Here is a 16,916-nt window from a genome sequence, read left to right on the forward strand (position 1 = left end):
AGATTCCGATGGAATTGTAATTTTTTAAACAATTCCAAGTCGGAATCTGTTCTCGATGCCCAACCCTAGTGAGAACTGTGTGAACACTGCAACATTTAAAAAAGAAAGAAAAAGTATTTGAAGCTGTAGTGCGTAGTTTCTCTCGCCCCCGTGAGGAATACTAAGTAATGAGAACAACACTGTCTGCGTGTCCACATGATACAAGCCTTCCGTGAACGCACATCCCCCCCACACACACACACACACACACACACCCCCACCCCTCCTCCACACAGTTGCTAGTAGCCATTAAAAAAAAAAACATGATGTACTGTTCGGAGGAGGTGATTATCTTGTAATTTGTATGTCCTCTTTGTCTCCAAAGCTGAACGCTGCTGTTTTCTTACTCAGCGGTGACGTAGTAGCACCAATTTTTTTTCAGTCATCATAAAATCAATAATTATATACATACCACAGTGTAAACTCAAACAGTAAATAGTGACTGAAAGGATTAGGTTGATTAGGTTGTGTGGAGCTGATTGTGACTTAATTAGCTTTGTTTCAACTCATTGGGCAATGGCTTGAATGGAACGGACGTTCATGTGCAGAGATCAGCTCAGTGCAGGAACACACACACACACACACACACACTCTCTCCCTCTCTCTGTCTCTCACTCCCTCTGCGCGGTCAGCCTGGGGGGGCTCTCTTACACTGATTGAGAGGCTAAACGCTCTAATCAATACTTTTCAAATAGGGAACATGACCCTTACAGACAACTGCTGGGCTGCCTCAATGGACGGGGGGAAGGTAGGGAGGAGGGGGTGAGGCCTAAATAAGTGTGTGTGTTGGGGTTGAAACGAGGGTTTTTGTGTTGTGTGCAATTAAGCGACAACCCCAAACTGGGTAGATATGATTCACGTGTACTTGTATGTGTGTACTGTGATGCCTGATGCTTTCTGTCCAGTTCAGTCCTTCTGTTCACACGAGGCAGCAACAGAGATCCAGATCTCTCTAGAGTGGACAAAAACTAAATACACCAGCCTTGATTTTGGAAAACAACAGCATTTGTCATCTCATATTATTACAGGGAAACTTCGGGGGGCGGGGGGGCCCTATTTCCCTATGTTCTTGCGTGTGAATGACTGATGGAAACATCAAGTCTTTGAATGATTGCCAACTTGCTTAATACTGGACCAGTGTCAAAGATTGTTGTTCCCTTTTGTCCCTTTTGTCACTTAGACACAGAAACATAGGGAAATAAGATCCACGTTGAAAAAAACCGAAGTTACCCTTTAACTTGTATTGATGTTTATTTTGTCAGATAACTTTTTGATCCTAAGAATTCAATTCTAGTCCTTGAACAATAAAAAAATAAATGCATAAGACAGTGACAGGATGGCCTTCACGAGCCACACACCTTGAATATTACGTTTTTATGCTTATGCGTTTAAGGGATTGGTCTCAGTTTCGTGAAACCACCTTGTGTGAGAACCATTAGACACAGAATTTAGACTATCCATCAGACACTAAACCTCCGTCAGCTCATGTTGACATGTTGCGTTGTGTTTTCGTCCCCTTTTCTTTTTTAAAGCAGCAGTGTGAGGAGATGTTCACCAGAGTGACATCTGTGCCTCCTTTTTTTATTTCTCTACCTGCCTCACCAGGAGTCTTTCCAGCTCTGCAATTAGACCGATCCATTCACGCCTCCCCTCCAGCTCTTCTTCCCTCGGCCTTTTGTGAAAACTCGAAGGGCTTTGTGTTCCAGCCTGAGCCCCTTTTCACCAAATACTCTGAGAAAAGGCCAGTGCCTCGGCGTGGGGGACATCTGTTGAGAAGTGGCTTGGATTCATGTCCTAGACGGGGTCATATTTTATTCACAAAGAGGTGAACCCAACAACAACAACAACAGTAATTAGGCAGAAATTTGGGTTGTAGCTGGGGCCCAGGGTCCTGCTGACGGGATCAGGAAAGTTTCCCACTGATGATTGAAGGAGTAAATCCCCCCCCCCCGCAGTAAAGCTGCTGGCGGACACAACTTTATCCATGTAGGTGGTAACACCGGGGGGAACGGACATACCATAATTCAGCATTACACTTTGGTGCAAGAACTTTTGATTGACTGTTACTAGGGGTGTGACGAGATCTCGTTGTACGAGATCTCGCGAGATTAAAACGTGACGAGATTTCTCGTTGAGGTGAAAAGTTGTCTCCCTAGGCGATGTGATGTCAGCGTGATGGAGCGTGAAATTAATATTGAAGATCCCCCTGCCACTTTTAAATCATTTGTGTGGCAACATTTTGGTTTTCCTGTCGAAATAATAAACGGCGAAATAGTGACAGACAAGACGAACGCAATATGTAAACATTTTAAGAAAAACATGCCGCACTACTAACTACTGTTAGTAGAGAGCTGTGGTGGTGCTGTAAGTGTTTTTGCATAGTGCTCGTGTTAGCCGCGGTATACGGCATTTTTTTCTTACAATGTTTACATATTGTGTTCGTCTTGTCTGTCACTCTTTTGCCGTTTATTATTTCCGCAGGAAAACCAAAATGTTGCCACACAAATGATCCAATCTCGTGATGTGTCTCATCTCGTGGAGTAAGCGTCTCGTCACACCCCTAACTGTTAGCTAAAGGAAGAAAAAGAAAAGCAGTCTCCATGTTTCACAACACGGACATTCAATTTGCCAAAAGACAACATTTTGACCCAAAATGTTGTGCGTTTCGACCAAAAAAGCAGCTCTTGATTTGGAAGTGCTGCGCTGGTGTGAGCATGTCATTTCAGGTACATGTGTGATGCTGAAATATGATCCAGGAAGTCCAGTTTGAGTATCCTCGAGTTTGAACTGCACAGAGGCTTATAATACAATGAGACAATGTTTTACACCAACTCCATGATCGTTTAACCGTGGCGTCATCCGCTCACGTTACAAAATAATCCGCTAAGAATGTGCACTTGCAGGTGTTTTAATGGCTAACTCACTGTGTGGGCCGCAACATTGAATGAGGATGAACTAGGGCTGGATTAGAGCTGTAACTGAAAGGGCCCGAGTCCAACAGAAATCGGCCCGACTTGTACATTTTGATTGACAGCTTTTTAAAAGCCCGAACCCGTTGACAGCCCGACGTTATTCAAATGTGCGCACACACACACAGCTCTTTTGCCTTTTGTCAAGAATGAGTCATTTATAAATGTTTTAACATAATTTATTGAGAACTAATGTAGGCTATACCAGCCTCCGTTTCACCTCCTCAGCATCCATTTCTGCGCTAACCAAAATGCATCACCTGACCACTCATTTACCGCGCAACCCGGAGCGCAAGCCCGAACCCGGCCCGAGCCCGTGTAAAATGATAGAAATGAAGACCTTTTTTTCTACTTCATCAGCAGCAGCGTGTCTTCGTCCTAGGACCCCCCACCCTCCCTAAGACCTCTGGCTGGTAACACAGAAGGATAAGGGTCACAGGGTCATGAACTAGCACTGAACTGGATAACATGTTTAGCTCTCTACGGTCTTTTAATCCACTCTATTGTGACGTAACTGACCCACTTTGGTTTCCTGTCTGCCTTCAGTATAGAACACCGAAACATCTTGAGACATCTTCATCTCCGCCATTACTTTTGTAGTACGAGGGCGCACAACTCTACCATTTATAGTTTCTAATAAAAATGACTCTAATGTATGCTCTGACACGGTTCAGGCTCCCACCCCTTTAAATCTGAAGCTTCCCAGTGATTCAGTTCAATTTGTGCTAATTAGAGAGAAACTCCGGAAAAGAAGAGAGGCTCCAGATTGCATTGCAGTGTTCACATGGCGAGATGAACCACTGACCGCAAGGAAAAAAATAGCAAAATGTTCAGATAGATTTCCCAATATTTGTAATCCTCTGCTTTTCAAAGATGCAGTGATTGTTTTTAAGCATCTGAGAAATTAATGCATGCTGCTTAATAGGGCTGCTCGGTTATGGGAAAAAAAATCATAATCACTATTATTTTGGTCAATATTGAAAAGACGATTATTGAACACGATTACTCATTGACTTTTGAAAACAGAGAAAGAAAATCAACAGTCACAACACCTAGAACTGTGTAATTTACCTTAATACTTTTCCCATTTGAACCTTTTTTTTTATTCAGAACACAAGACAAAATAGTTTACTTACAAAACGTGCAAAATGATCGTTTTTCTCGATTAGTCTGTTTTTATGATTGTTGCGAGCCAAAATCGTCATTGCGATTAAATTGCACAGCCCTACTGCTTAACAGGATAAACATCAACTTTTTTACCAGGTAGCGTCAGACGATATGTAGAGAATACGGAAATATTGATTTAAGAGTTTCAACGAACTCTAATACGAATATATCATCAAGGGGCAACCTCTAGCTCACCCAGTAAGAGCGTTCGCCCCATTTAGGCCGAGTCCTTTGCATCGGCTCGGGTTAGAGTCCGTCCTGCATCCCTTTGCTGCGTGTCCTCCCCCATCTCTCTCCCACCTTTACTATCAATCCACTGTCACTATCTAATAAAGGGGAAAAGCCCACCCCCTCCGCCCAAAAAAGAAAGAATATATAATTTTTTCTTTTTTTAAGATTGTTTTTTGGGGCATTTTCTGACTTGATTTTGACAGGACAGATGAAGACATGAAAGAGGAGAGAGAGAGGTGGAATGACATGCAGCAAAGGGCCGCAGGTCAGAGTCGAACCCGGGCCCGCTGCGTTGAGGTGTAAACCTCTATATATGGGCGCCCGCTCTACCAACTGAGCTATCTGGGCACCCAAATCATAATTTTTTAATAAGGAAACCAAATTTCATTGAAATCTCTTAACATTTTCAGGTACCGTGCTAACCCTAAACCTCAGATTTATCTCATAACCCGTTATAACAATAGCTGTGTTTCATGAGCCCCAGTCTGGCTCAATGGCGGTACATTGATGGGATCAAGCCTGACATCATGATGTTTCTCCCCTCTCGTTATCTCCATGATCGGGGCTCAGCGCCGCCCAGGACAGCTGTGATTGGTTTAAAGAAATACAAACAAGCCAGAGCTTTTTTTTTCCTGTCCGACGTAATAAGTAACGTATCTGCGGTGTGCGGCCACACATGAGTAGGATTGGCCATCGAGAACCAGTTCCAACTTGGAATCGTTTGGAAAATTTTGTTTATAATCCGATCATCGGTTCCATATTCAACACAAGTAACCAACTAAGTTTTGGTTTTCCTAGTGACCCTTTCTTCCAGGCGCTTGTTGTGTTGCAGCCATGGAGCACAGTAAGCAGCGCTCTAAAGTGTGGCTTTGTTTTACCTTGAAAAAGCCTAGAATCAGAATTGTTAAAATCAAAACGATGCCCAACCCTACACGTGAGGACAACAAACTCGTCGACCCCACTGGCAGCTGCTGTGCCATTCTAGCCTGACAAGCCAGACCCACATCAAGATGTTGGGTCTGGGAACTCACCATTGGCAGAGCTCAATCTGAGGGGCGGGATAAACAGTTGTCTTTCAAATTCCCTCTGCACGCAATAGGATAGCACTACAACCAAGCAGAGAAACGAAGAAGGTAGCGGAGCTAGTTGACGGATTAAACTTTTGCCGTATCCGTTCGGCAAAACTCTGAACACATCTTCCTTTCGTAAGAATGATTTCTGTGCCGTTCTTTGTTCTTTTCTCAAAGAAAAGCTGAACTCCAAGTTTTCCAGAAGACCGCTGTTCCCAGCAGCAGCAGCCATAAGCCCGCCCACCGACTCTATACACGATGTGATTGGCCTGACCAGAGTTTGGTTTTTCCAGCTCACAAGCCAACGGAGAGTTGCTAGACTGACCCTGGCTGCAAAATAAATTTGCTGCCACTAGGGTGCTTCTAGATTTCTAGGCTAGTGCCATTCATCATAAGCTTAATACTTGGACTAGCTCAGAGACTTGAGCCTGGGACTCTAGCTCAGAGACTTGAGACTGGGACTTTAGCTCAGAGACTTGAGACTGGGACTCTAGCCCAGAGACTTGAGACTGGGACTATAGCTCAGAGACTTGAGACTGGGACTCTAGCTCAGAGACTTGAGACTGGGACTATAGCTCAGAGACTTGAGACTTGACTTGAGCTCAGAGACTTGAGACTTGACTCTAGCTCAAAGACTTGTGAGCATTCCTGCAGTCGATTATACTTAAAAAGAAATGACCTTGAGGTTTAATCGAACGCAACACTGTCCCTTGACTTGCAGACGGGACAGTTTTTTGGAGATTTCTGAGACAATTATATTTTTATATTTTCATAACTTTTCACCTCCATGCTCTTAAATAGAACATGTGGTACTGTACATGTCATGTGGAATTTTGCTTGACAAAGTGACAGATCTCTGTCTGTTGGGGTCACAAGAATCTTTGGACCAAAAAAATGATCTCGTGAGCCAAAACGAGGTCTGAGAACCCCTGAGAATCCTCATACTCTCCAAGCTTCCTGTCATGTAGTCAAGTGACGAGCATCAAGCCGAGGTGTCCGTTGCCTCGGAGCCAAACCACTTCACTTTTTTTTTTTTTTTTTTTTCCATCGGAGGGAGGCGGCGGACGCTGGCGCTCTGACACGGAGACGTGCGGCTGACGGAGCTAACGAGGCAGTCGGCTCGTTAGCCACTAATTGAGCGGTCAGCGCCAAGACTGGAGTTAGCCATCTGTTTGTCACGGAGGAACATCTTGTCGCTTCGCGCCCGTCGACAGGCCCCTCTCTCTCTCCCTGTGGTGTGATATTAATAGTTCGGGCTCACAGACGGAGAGAGAAACGAAGAAAGAAACTGGAGAGAAAACGACAAGCAAACTGAGGACTGCAGGGGGGGAGAGGGGAGGTAGAAACTAAAAGGCCCGCAGAGGAGAAATGTGCCAGGTCCAGTTAACCCCGACAGGAAGCAGGACGTCTGCAAGAGTCTAAATAAAATACTGGAAATAATGTCTAATTTCAAGTACTTAAGTGAGCTTTAATACCTTGAAACAATTTCTTTTGTGTGCTTTCATTCTGAAGAGACGTAAAAACAGTCAACGGTTCGTTTTAATTTGTCAGACGATGGTGTTGAAAGTTCCATTTTATTTGGTGACAGAAAATACTGAAAAGACAGACTGCTGAGACGAATGAATGAATTATGAAGTACGCTTCCGTCAACAGACCTTCAGCTCATGTCCGCTTTGTTTAATAGTTTAATATACCAAAGATCTTTCCCTGACCTTAACCGTCCCAAAGATGCAATCTGAACATATTGATGACGTTTTAATAACCTAATGCAGCGTTTTGCTGAACTGTCATATCACCAGTCTTGTGTTGCGATACGGTCGGGGGGGGGAATAAACACATGGAAACTGAGAAATATCCTCCCAACATTTGTGTTCTTTTCTCATTTGAACTCTTACAGTAGTTACACCAGCCATCGGCCACTTCTTGGCACATCAATCATCCGCAACAAAATAAATCCTTAATTGTTTGCTTCCACCAGTTTGGTCACGGCATCAGCCTAAAAACACGTTCAAACAAGACACGTCAACATGTCACGTTAATTTAATACTGACATGACATGACACGTTTCATGCAGGGGTGAAAACATTGACTCCTCCGCCTCTGACATCATAGTATACATTAAAGGAACAATATGGTCAGATTAACAAGTAAAGTTATGATTGAACAACGTTTGCTTGAAAAATAATCTTGTTTGTTGAGATGAGGACATTTTTTGAAATAGAAAAATCAAGTCAAGACATTTTATTCATTTATTTATTTATTTTACCCAAAATAGTATTATTTAAATCCAGAAGAACCATCCATTTACAATTCAATATGCCCAAAATGTATAAAATATGATATCTAGTGTCTAAAAAAATCTTCTAATTTCATAAAAATACATACTTGGTGTCATTTTACCCCTGAAACTGTGTCTTTATTCTTTTAAACAACAGATCATTTCCTACAAAAACAACCTGCTCTGAAGGTAAAATGAAACTGTTTCTTTGCAGCTCGTCTTCCCTTCTGGGTTGCCTGTCGCCGGGCGGAAAGCCATGTCAGTCAGGCAGGAGGAGGTGTGTGTGTGTGTGTGTGTGTGTGTGTGTGTGTGTGTTCAGCTCTTTGGAGGTGCTAATTTGTTAATGTTCCTTCCGTGAGGGATCTTAATTAGCGTTGTGAGTTCCATGCCTAATTTAGTGATTACGTGCAGGATGAATGAACATCTCAGAATTTTCCAGTTACTCCACACCTTTCGGTTATTGTTTTTTTTATTTTTTTTAACTGTAGCAGACAATTAATAGTTGAAGGGTTAATCTTTACACTTTTCTGGTTAATCGTGGTAAAGTATAGAGGATATTCATTGAGTTTGTGGAAGCCAAAAGGTGACCCATGCTGGTCCGTTTCTGTTTACGTCTCCCATGGTAACGGGAAGCTGTGAGTGAGGATATCTTGGCTGTCGTCACTGTTTACCAGGAAGCTGGGTTTGCTTCTGAAATGCCTGGCTTTCTTTAGTCCTACAACCATTTCATAATATAAAGGTGTCTTACCTCTTAATAAATCGAAAGTTATGAATGTAACTACGGTTCTATGAATCCTGGATGACCACCAGAGGCGGTGCTTATTAACACGGAATATATTCAGTGTTAAGCACTGCCTCTGGCGGTCAGTAAGGATGAAATAGAAGCCCTCTTTTAAAAATCAGAATTCGGTTTATCGCCAAAGAGGTTTTCACATACAAGGAATTAGCCTTGGTGTTAATAATGCACAACAATAAACATTAAAGGTGCCCTGCCATACAAAACCGTTTTGGCTAGCTGTTAGCCAATCCGATTCAAACAGCTTAGCTTGTTGAATATTAATGAGAGTCTTCCTGCAGGATTTCTATTCTATGAGTCCATGGTAGAACTTCAGACATTACCATAAAGTAATGAAATAAATGTGTCAGGGCACCTTTAAGAGAACATACAAATAAAAAGCAAGTTATGGAAAGATCAAGAAACATGAATATAAAATAGAAAAAAATCACAACACAACTGTGTACCATATCTGTTGTAAAATAGAAGAGCTAAGCAGTTTTAAAAAAGTTTTGTGCAGAAATGTGCAAAAATATTGTCCAAGGGATGTGCAAAGGTTTACTGTATGAAAGTATAAATAGAATACAGAGATACCAGTCCAAAAATGTTTGCCCACCCCCCAATAACTCGCATGCCTAAAACATAATGTCTGCTCGTTTTCAAATTATTTTTCATCACAGTCTCTTCTGACGAGTCAAAGTCAGAATTAGTCTTAAGTGATACTGAACCAGATTTCCCAGGGTTACAGGCTAACTAGTCCTAACTGGTTTTATTCTTCTGTTTTGTAGAAGAGAAGGACAGCACTTTATTCCGCTGCAATGACTGATTTTGTAGTTGCATGCAGCGTGACCGGTCTGCTGCGTGTTTTCTGTCTCCAGGGCTGGTTCAGTCCTGGTCAGGTGTTCGTCCTGGACGAGTACTGCGCTCGATACGGCGTCCGAGGCTGCAGCCGTCACCTGAGCTACCTGAAGGACCTGATGGATTATTCCGAGAACAACGCGCTGGTCGACCCCACGCTGCTGCACTACAGCTACGCCTTCTGCGCCTCTCACGTCCACGGAAACAGGTACGCCGCCCGACGCTGCCTCAATAACATTAGGCTCAGGAATCAAAGGGAGAGACCATATGACTCCCAGCTGCCAGGCCAATGAAAAGCATTTTTTAATTTTTGTGGGTGGGAAGCCGGGGAGGGCTCTTGACCATACCGCTGAAGTGTAGGGGGAACTGTACATTTGAAATTTGGGGGGGAAAAGTGTGAATAATCTCAAAATAGATAGAACAATAATTAATACTACGATGCACTGGTTTTGCTAAATTAAAGAGCCCATTCAATGGAGACCTCGGGCCCTATTTTAACGATCTAAGCACACTGTGTGAAGCGCCTGGCGCAGCTGCGTTTAGGGCGTGTCCGAATCCACTTTTGCTAGTTTGACGGCGGAAAAAAGGGTCCGTGTGCTGGGCGCATGGTTCTAAAAGGTTGTACTTAGTGTATTCATTAATTCATAGGTGTGTTTTGGGCGTAACATGCAATAAACCAATCAGAGATCATCTCCCATTCCCTTTAAAAGCCAGGCGCGTTTGGACCTCGGCACATTGCTATTATGATGGCGGATTTGCACCGTAATTTGTATGCCGCTGCGCTTCCGCGTGTGTGTGTGTGTGTGAGACAAGCATAGTGTGCACGTGCTGTGCATAAGCCTAGGCACATTTTACTAATTTGCTGTTAAATTAACAATGAAATGCTGCACTATTGACTTGAGACCAGGTTTTTGTTGGATCACATCCCGCTGCCTCAAGTTAGCAATACACCAAGAATTCACCTGAACACACCTCCCTGTGCCCATGGGCCACAGATGCGAGCAGGTGCATTTGCTATTTAAACGACGCGGGCGCTGTACCTGAAATTGACAACTGCGTCGGGCTTTGCGCTGCGCCGGGTGCAAGATGGGGCCCCTCAAGTATCTGGAGCATCTTCAGGGGAGGCCTTGTGTTTAGGACTAGTGGTGTAACGGACCATAGTTGATCCGTGGTCCGAACTCACCATTCGGAATGCATGTGAACCGCGGATTCATTGTTTAACCATAATAATAGTGTGAAATAAATTGTTACTGTCGCGGTTACTGCAAGTAGGCTGATAAATCTTTGTGGAGGGTTGCCGTGAAAAGATACAGGCAACGCAATTTTCTGTTCACGTCAACGAAGCATGTTAGAAGCAGTAAATAGAGACTGTCATGGCTACTGGAGGAGCGGGAGAACCTGAAAAGGCGTGACGCCAGCTACAGAGCTCCGTCGTATCAGAGGCAGTTGGCAGTTGAGTTACCCGAGAAAAGGGGGCTTTGAGCAACACCTGTCGTTTCAGCAGACGTTACGTTTAAGTTAAGGCGACAAGAAGTGTGCGTTATACGGCGAGCACAGTTAAGTTTGGGCACCAAAGCGACTAGTTAAGTTTTGGAAAAAGATTGTGGTTTGTATTGAAACACTCTCAAGGAACACACATTTACAGGGTGAAAGTCCATTGTTTTCCCCGAGCAATTTCCCTTCAGAATAAAATACCTTGTTGAAGAATAGAAGCATTCTCTTCATTTCTCCGTTGTAACAGAACATTTTTAAAATGAACAATATGTGCAACTACTTCACATATAAGGCAACAACTATCTCAGAACAGCTCCGTGAACAGACTGCAATTTGACCTTTTCATTTATTCTCTACATCTTCACTGAGCACAGATGCTCTTTTTCAGCCACACTCAGAGGCTGAATCCAAATGTCCAAACTTCCACACACTTACAGACTCCATTTGTGGCACGGAATCGTAAAGTCTGGACTGCCGAGTGCTTTCCAAAAACCACATTTTCTCAAATTGACGCAAAGGGCCACAAGTGCATTTTCTGCAGAGTGCACTTCAGCAGAAGTGCAGATTTCACCAGACTTTTGTTTGGGAAATCGCCAAAAATGATACCAATATGAGTGTGAAGAAATAGTTAGGGCAAAGTATCCATGTAATAAGTTTAGATTCATAGCATAAATGTGCTCTATGTATTTGAAGTTATGTAGATAACTTTATTAATGTTGTATCCTTTTTTACAAATAATCTTAACTTTCTTAGCTTTGTTCGATCTGCTGATGAAGACTGAAGTGCAGTTAAAAGCTTTGGAGCTAAAAGCTATCAAGTTTTGTCAACCTACAATTTCCGAAGACAAAAATAAACTTCCACGTGGAATTTAGTTTAAGATCCAATCAGTCAAGTACACGGAGGTGGAAAACATATATTCATGTGGATGAAACACATCACACGCGTCAAAGTGATGAACATGTTCCAAGGATATCATTATATCCGATGTCAATCGTGAATAAATCGGTAAACGTGCTTAGAAATAATAGAAAAAAAAGACACCAGAACTTGCCTGAGAATCATCAAGTTTTTTATTATTATTTTCAAACGTGGTACAAAATGTGGAAAATCCAGTCAGATAGAGGAATGGCATATCAATATAGACAAAGTCAAAACTGTTCCTGTTTAAAGGAATATGAAGATACAATTGTGTATAATAAACATATGAGAAATATGAGAGAAGGAAAATGAAAATAATATATGTATGTGTATATATACAGTACACACACAGACGTATACATATACATACATAAACACACATACACTTATGCACAAATTAGTAATAGTGCAGCCTTTCATTGGCCATAGCCCAGTGTCATATTTAGACTTCTTTTAATTAGAAGTAAAGTAAGCCATAAGATTGTCCCAAATTCCCATTGTCACAGGCCCCTTCCCTCTTATCCTAGCCAACGTGATTTGATATGATGCTGCTTCACTCACTAACACCCTCCATTCTTGAACTGTCTGACGCGAGGGTGATTTCCAATGCCTCCAGTATTACTCTAGCAGCGGAGACTTTCCCAACCATCAACACTTGAATAGGCACTTTTTTGTCACATCTGGAACTTCCGTTTTTATCTCCCAGAAGGCATAGACGTGGGGACATCGGTAAGGTTTGACTCACCCATGTAATCATCATGTTTTTTTAAGTTTTCATCAGTGTCAAAGTAATCCAGTGAAGGGTGTCTGTACCTCCATGGGTACACTGCGAACAGGAACCATCGATGGCTAATTCGGCACACGTCTATCGGTGCCAATTCGCCAACGTTTAAACACGTATAGGCAAAAGAAAATGTTGAGAGATTTTTGTTTGAGAGGGAGCTCAGCTTTGGTCACCTTCAGTAAACTGCCCCGATATGAGCAGCGGCAGTGTCTTTTAGCCACTCGTTGGCATCAGCGTCCCTCCAGCAGTTCAGTTCTCCACTTCACTCCCATCAGCCCCTGCTTGACTCCCCGGCTGGTAATTACTGGTATCTGTGCTTTCTTTCTTTTTCGACTCATTTAGTCAATTAGAAAGCGTAATGATTAGCTTCTCCAGCAAATCGCCAGATATAACTTGGGGGCGGGGGGGGACTGGAATTGGCTTTTTGTCAGTTGGAGCTGTAATTTGAATAATTGATGCCCATTCAGGGCTCCTGGAGCTGCCTGAGTGGGTGTGGATGGGAAAAAGAGGTTTTGTTGGATAGCTGGCAGGCTCGGAGGTGAAAAAAAAACAAAAAACCTTAATTACAGAACTCAAGTTTTCCCCGGAGGGCTGCTCCATGAGACAAAATGTACGTCGGGAGGCAGAGGGGACAAAGAGAGAAACCACAGAACACTCAACAGGAGAGTACTTGACTAATACTTCAAGGCGATAAATTCAGTGTGTATCAGACTGTGCTTTTCTTAAAACGCTCTCAGTTCTGACTGGGAAACATGTTGGAACTCGATGGAAGAAGTGAAAATGTTTCTGGTATGTGAAAGCCTCCCACAGACCATGTCAGATTGTCACGGAGAGACTCCAAACCCCTTGTGGTCTAAGATCGGTTTAGTAACTTGGTCATTCTCAAAATGTACATCATTTAACACCTAAATCCGTGTGATGATAGACAACAGGTTATTTCTTTTTTACATTTAACATCCTATTAGCTTTTTTCATGCTATTTCAACTCCTCTTTCAAAACAGCCTGTAAAAAGAACTGCTTATACTACCCCATTTATCCTTACCCCTGATGGACAACTGTTGCAGCTGCATCACATTTCCAAATTAAGTGTTTTCAAGCTGCTGTTCTTCAACAGAAGATTGTTTTACAGCCGATTGAAAAAGATGTTTGCGGCGTATTTCTGTCTGTTCTTTACTGGTCTTAATGACTTTCCAGTGCACGCCATCTTATCTGTATTTTGTATCTGCATTACCTGAATAGTAAATATTATTCAGGATAATTCTTCCCCCTGCTGATCTCCCGCTCATTTTACCCTCACTAGTGAACAAGACCCCCCCAAGATATTTCAACTTCTTCACCTGCAGGTACCGACTCTCATCCTGACTGCTCAAGTGAACAGAACCATGCCATCAGCAAAGAGCAGTGGAGTGAATCCAGACACCCTGATCCCCTCGGCTGCACCTTGAGATCCTAGCCATGAAAATCACAAACCGAATCAGTGAAAGGGGACAATTCTGGCAGAGCCCGACACCCACTAAAAATCTGTTTGAGAGCACAGATACAGCTCTCAGTCCGGTTATATAAGGACCGGGTGGCTCATAGCACTGTTAAATATTAATGTAATGTCGATTGTCAATAAATAACAGCATTTGAATACATTCACAAGTGAATTCCAGGCTTAAGAGATGCCAGCTGCTCCAGCACCAACATGCCTGATGTTTATAGATAGCAGAGCAAAGAAAAGGGCTAGAAGCTCACATGTCCGGATTAGGGGTGCACACGATACCGATGCCAGTATTGGGTATCGGTCCAATGCCGCAACAATGTACTCGTAGTCGTACTTGAAGTCGTAAAATGACTATGATATTACCACACCCGATACCACCTCATGGCAATGTGACAATAACTTCTCCGTCAGGCAGGTATAGGCGAGCGAAGAGGAGCAATGCCAGCCGTTTGGAGATTTTGGGCTGTAAAAAAAATACTGTAACTAGGCTCTTGCCCAATCCATGAGTCCTTAGTTAACTTGTTAGTTAGTTTTGTTCTTGTTAGTTTAGCTCAATCCCTGGATGCCTATTGGACCATGGATGTATAATAAGGATACCTGAATACAGCGTTCAAGGCGGAGGCCCGTTCGTTACTATGAGAGTTTCTCACTGGCGCATGAATCCAAAAATGTTTGATGCTGTTTCTGCGCTATGGGGCCGGTAAAGCAGGCGCACTAGAGACTAGCCACGTCGGCTACTTCCTGTTTAGCACTCTGGCTTAAAGGGCCCATATTATGAAAATCACTTTTTCTGGGATTTGGGGTGTTATTTTGTGTCTTTGGTGCTTCAACACACATACATACTTTGAAAAAATCCATCCATGGTGTTCTGAGTGAGATACGGTTTCTGAATGTGTCCTGCCTTCAGTCTCCTAGTAAGCTGTTCAAAATCGGCTCGGTTTCCTACGTCACTAGCCGAAACGAGCTGGCTAATCACAGCCGTTAGCATGCTAGCGATATCATGCTACCTCGTTCTCAATAGCAAAGCACTGCTACAACACACACCGTAATCTACAAAAGAACTACTTACATGTGTGCCCTCGTTTAGAAGTCTCCCAGCTAATCCTGCCTTGTAACTGACTGAAGTTGGAGAACCAGCCTTTCTTTTACGGTCTATGGAGCTAGCTGACATGATCTACGATCTACGATCTGAGCTACTGCGCATGTGCGAGTGCAATCAAAGATAGTACAGAAGAAAAGAGGTCTCACTCTGTAGCTAAAACAGAGACCTGAACACAGGGTGAAAAGAGGAGCTACAGCAGTGTGCAGTACAACAAATATATGGTGTTTTTTTAAAGTTAAACCATGTAAACCTATTCTGGTACAACCTTAAAATACAATTATGAACCTGCAAATGAGCATAATATGGGCACTTTAACTTTAAATGATTTAATCATGCAGCTCTTCTAGACTTGGCTTCAAAGCCCGGCACACTTTGATCAGTACATGATAATATTATTTGATCCAATAGACGCTCAATAATTGAGCCAACGTAGCCTAATATTGATGTTTGACATAACTTCAGATTACACAACCAAAGTCTATCCTCTGGCATTTAGTTTCTGACTCTGGGAAAAGTGGGAAAAATGGTAAAAACTGCCGTTTCTCTGAACTATCTATTTAACCATATCACACACATGTAGGCTATTCTATGTGATCTTCTTTTGATAAATAATGTAATGCTTTTTTTTTCCCTCATCCTCTGCTGAAACTGGAGCTACCCTGGACCAATTCACCAAGGGGGGTTTGAGACACTTATTTTTATTTATTTTTCTGTAACTGTGAACGTATCCACTCACAGTGTCTGTCCCCTGTGATAATGGAAGCTGAAATGACACAATTAAATTGCACAGGAGTTTATTTGGACACGAGACCACTTGATAAGTATGCGGCTATTAAGACCTGCAGGCTTCATCGTTACATATTTCGTGCTGCAGGATGTGATGGAACAATTAAACCTCCGCGGGGGGTAAGCCGCCATGACACTTTGACTCGTCTTGTACCCGTCTGTGTGGGTCTGATGAGAGAGGTGCGTTTGAACTGGGATCAGGGTTAAAGGAGCATTACCAGAACCACTCGCCTCCCTCTCACCCGTCACGTCCGATTTAACTCCTCGCCGAGCCATCTACGCCACGCTGACACGGGATGCGACAGGAACTATTACCTCCCCAACCCTTCACACATCAGCCCCCCAGTCTCCAGAGAGGTGATGGGCGAAGGAGGAAGGTGACACACACGATCACCTGCCACTCCGCTTAATCTCCTTTCCACGCCTCCTCGAAGTGAAGTGGCGTCCGCTCCCCGGTTTACCCTGCCACGCCGCTCGGCCAGCTCAACTCGTGACGACTCTTATGTCGGCCGACATCTGAACCACACAGCCGGAGGGTCTGCTTGGATCCCTCGGGCGGATGTGGTTACTTATCGTTTACACTTGAGACACATCGACTGTAAACACACAGACCTGAGTTCTGCAGGACCCCCCCCCCCCCCTCCGCGGCGCTGACAGCAGCCTCGCCTCCGAAACGCGCTCGCTTCATTTACCAGCAACAATGTGTCTGAACCCCCCGTCCCCCCGACAAGCTGTCGCATTGCTCCCCCACTCCGCCGTGTGAGCCCAAGCATGAACACACATCTGACTGGGTTTAATGGCTACACCAAACCAAACACCACACTGTGTTGTGTTTTTACGCGCTCGCGTTTTTGCTTCTGGCCGCCTGCCAAGTCGTTCCTCGTCCGATTTAGTTTTCTGCCGTAATTCGATTCAGAGGAAGTGGAGGGTGTGAGTGACATTTGGGGGGGGGGAAAGA

At 43.5% G+C, this 16,916-nt stretch overlaps 1 protein-coding gene across 5 annotated transcripts in view; it reads left to right on the top strand.

Annotated features, from left to right (window-relative positions):
* cadps2 (Ca++-dependent secretion activator 2) overlaps window positions 1–16,916 on the top strand; it is a 245,374-nt gene that overhangs the window by 147,566 nt on the left and 80,892 nt on the right. For all 5 annotated transcript variants that reach the window (XM_028586489.1, XM_028586486.1, XM_028586488.1 and 2 more), the window contains exon 13: window positions 9,408–9,595. In XM_028586489.1, coding sequence (XP_028442290.1) covers window positions 9,408–9,595 — 188 coding nt within the window. The remainder of the gene's footprint in view (window positions 1–9,407; window positions 9,596–16,916) is intronic.

Source organism: Perca flavescens, chromosome 8 (assembly GCF_004354835.1).
Source record: "Perca flavescens isolate YP-PL-M2 chromosome 8, PFLA_1.0, whole genome shotgun sequence".
In the NCBI taxonomy this organism is placed as follows: Eukaryota; Metazoa; Chordata; class Actinopteri; order Perciformes; family Percidae; genus Perca; species Perca flavescens.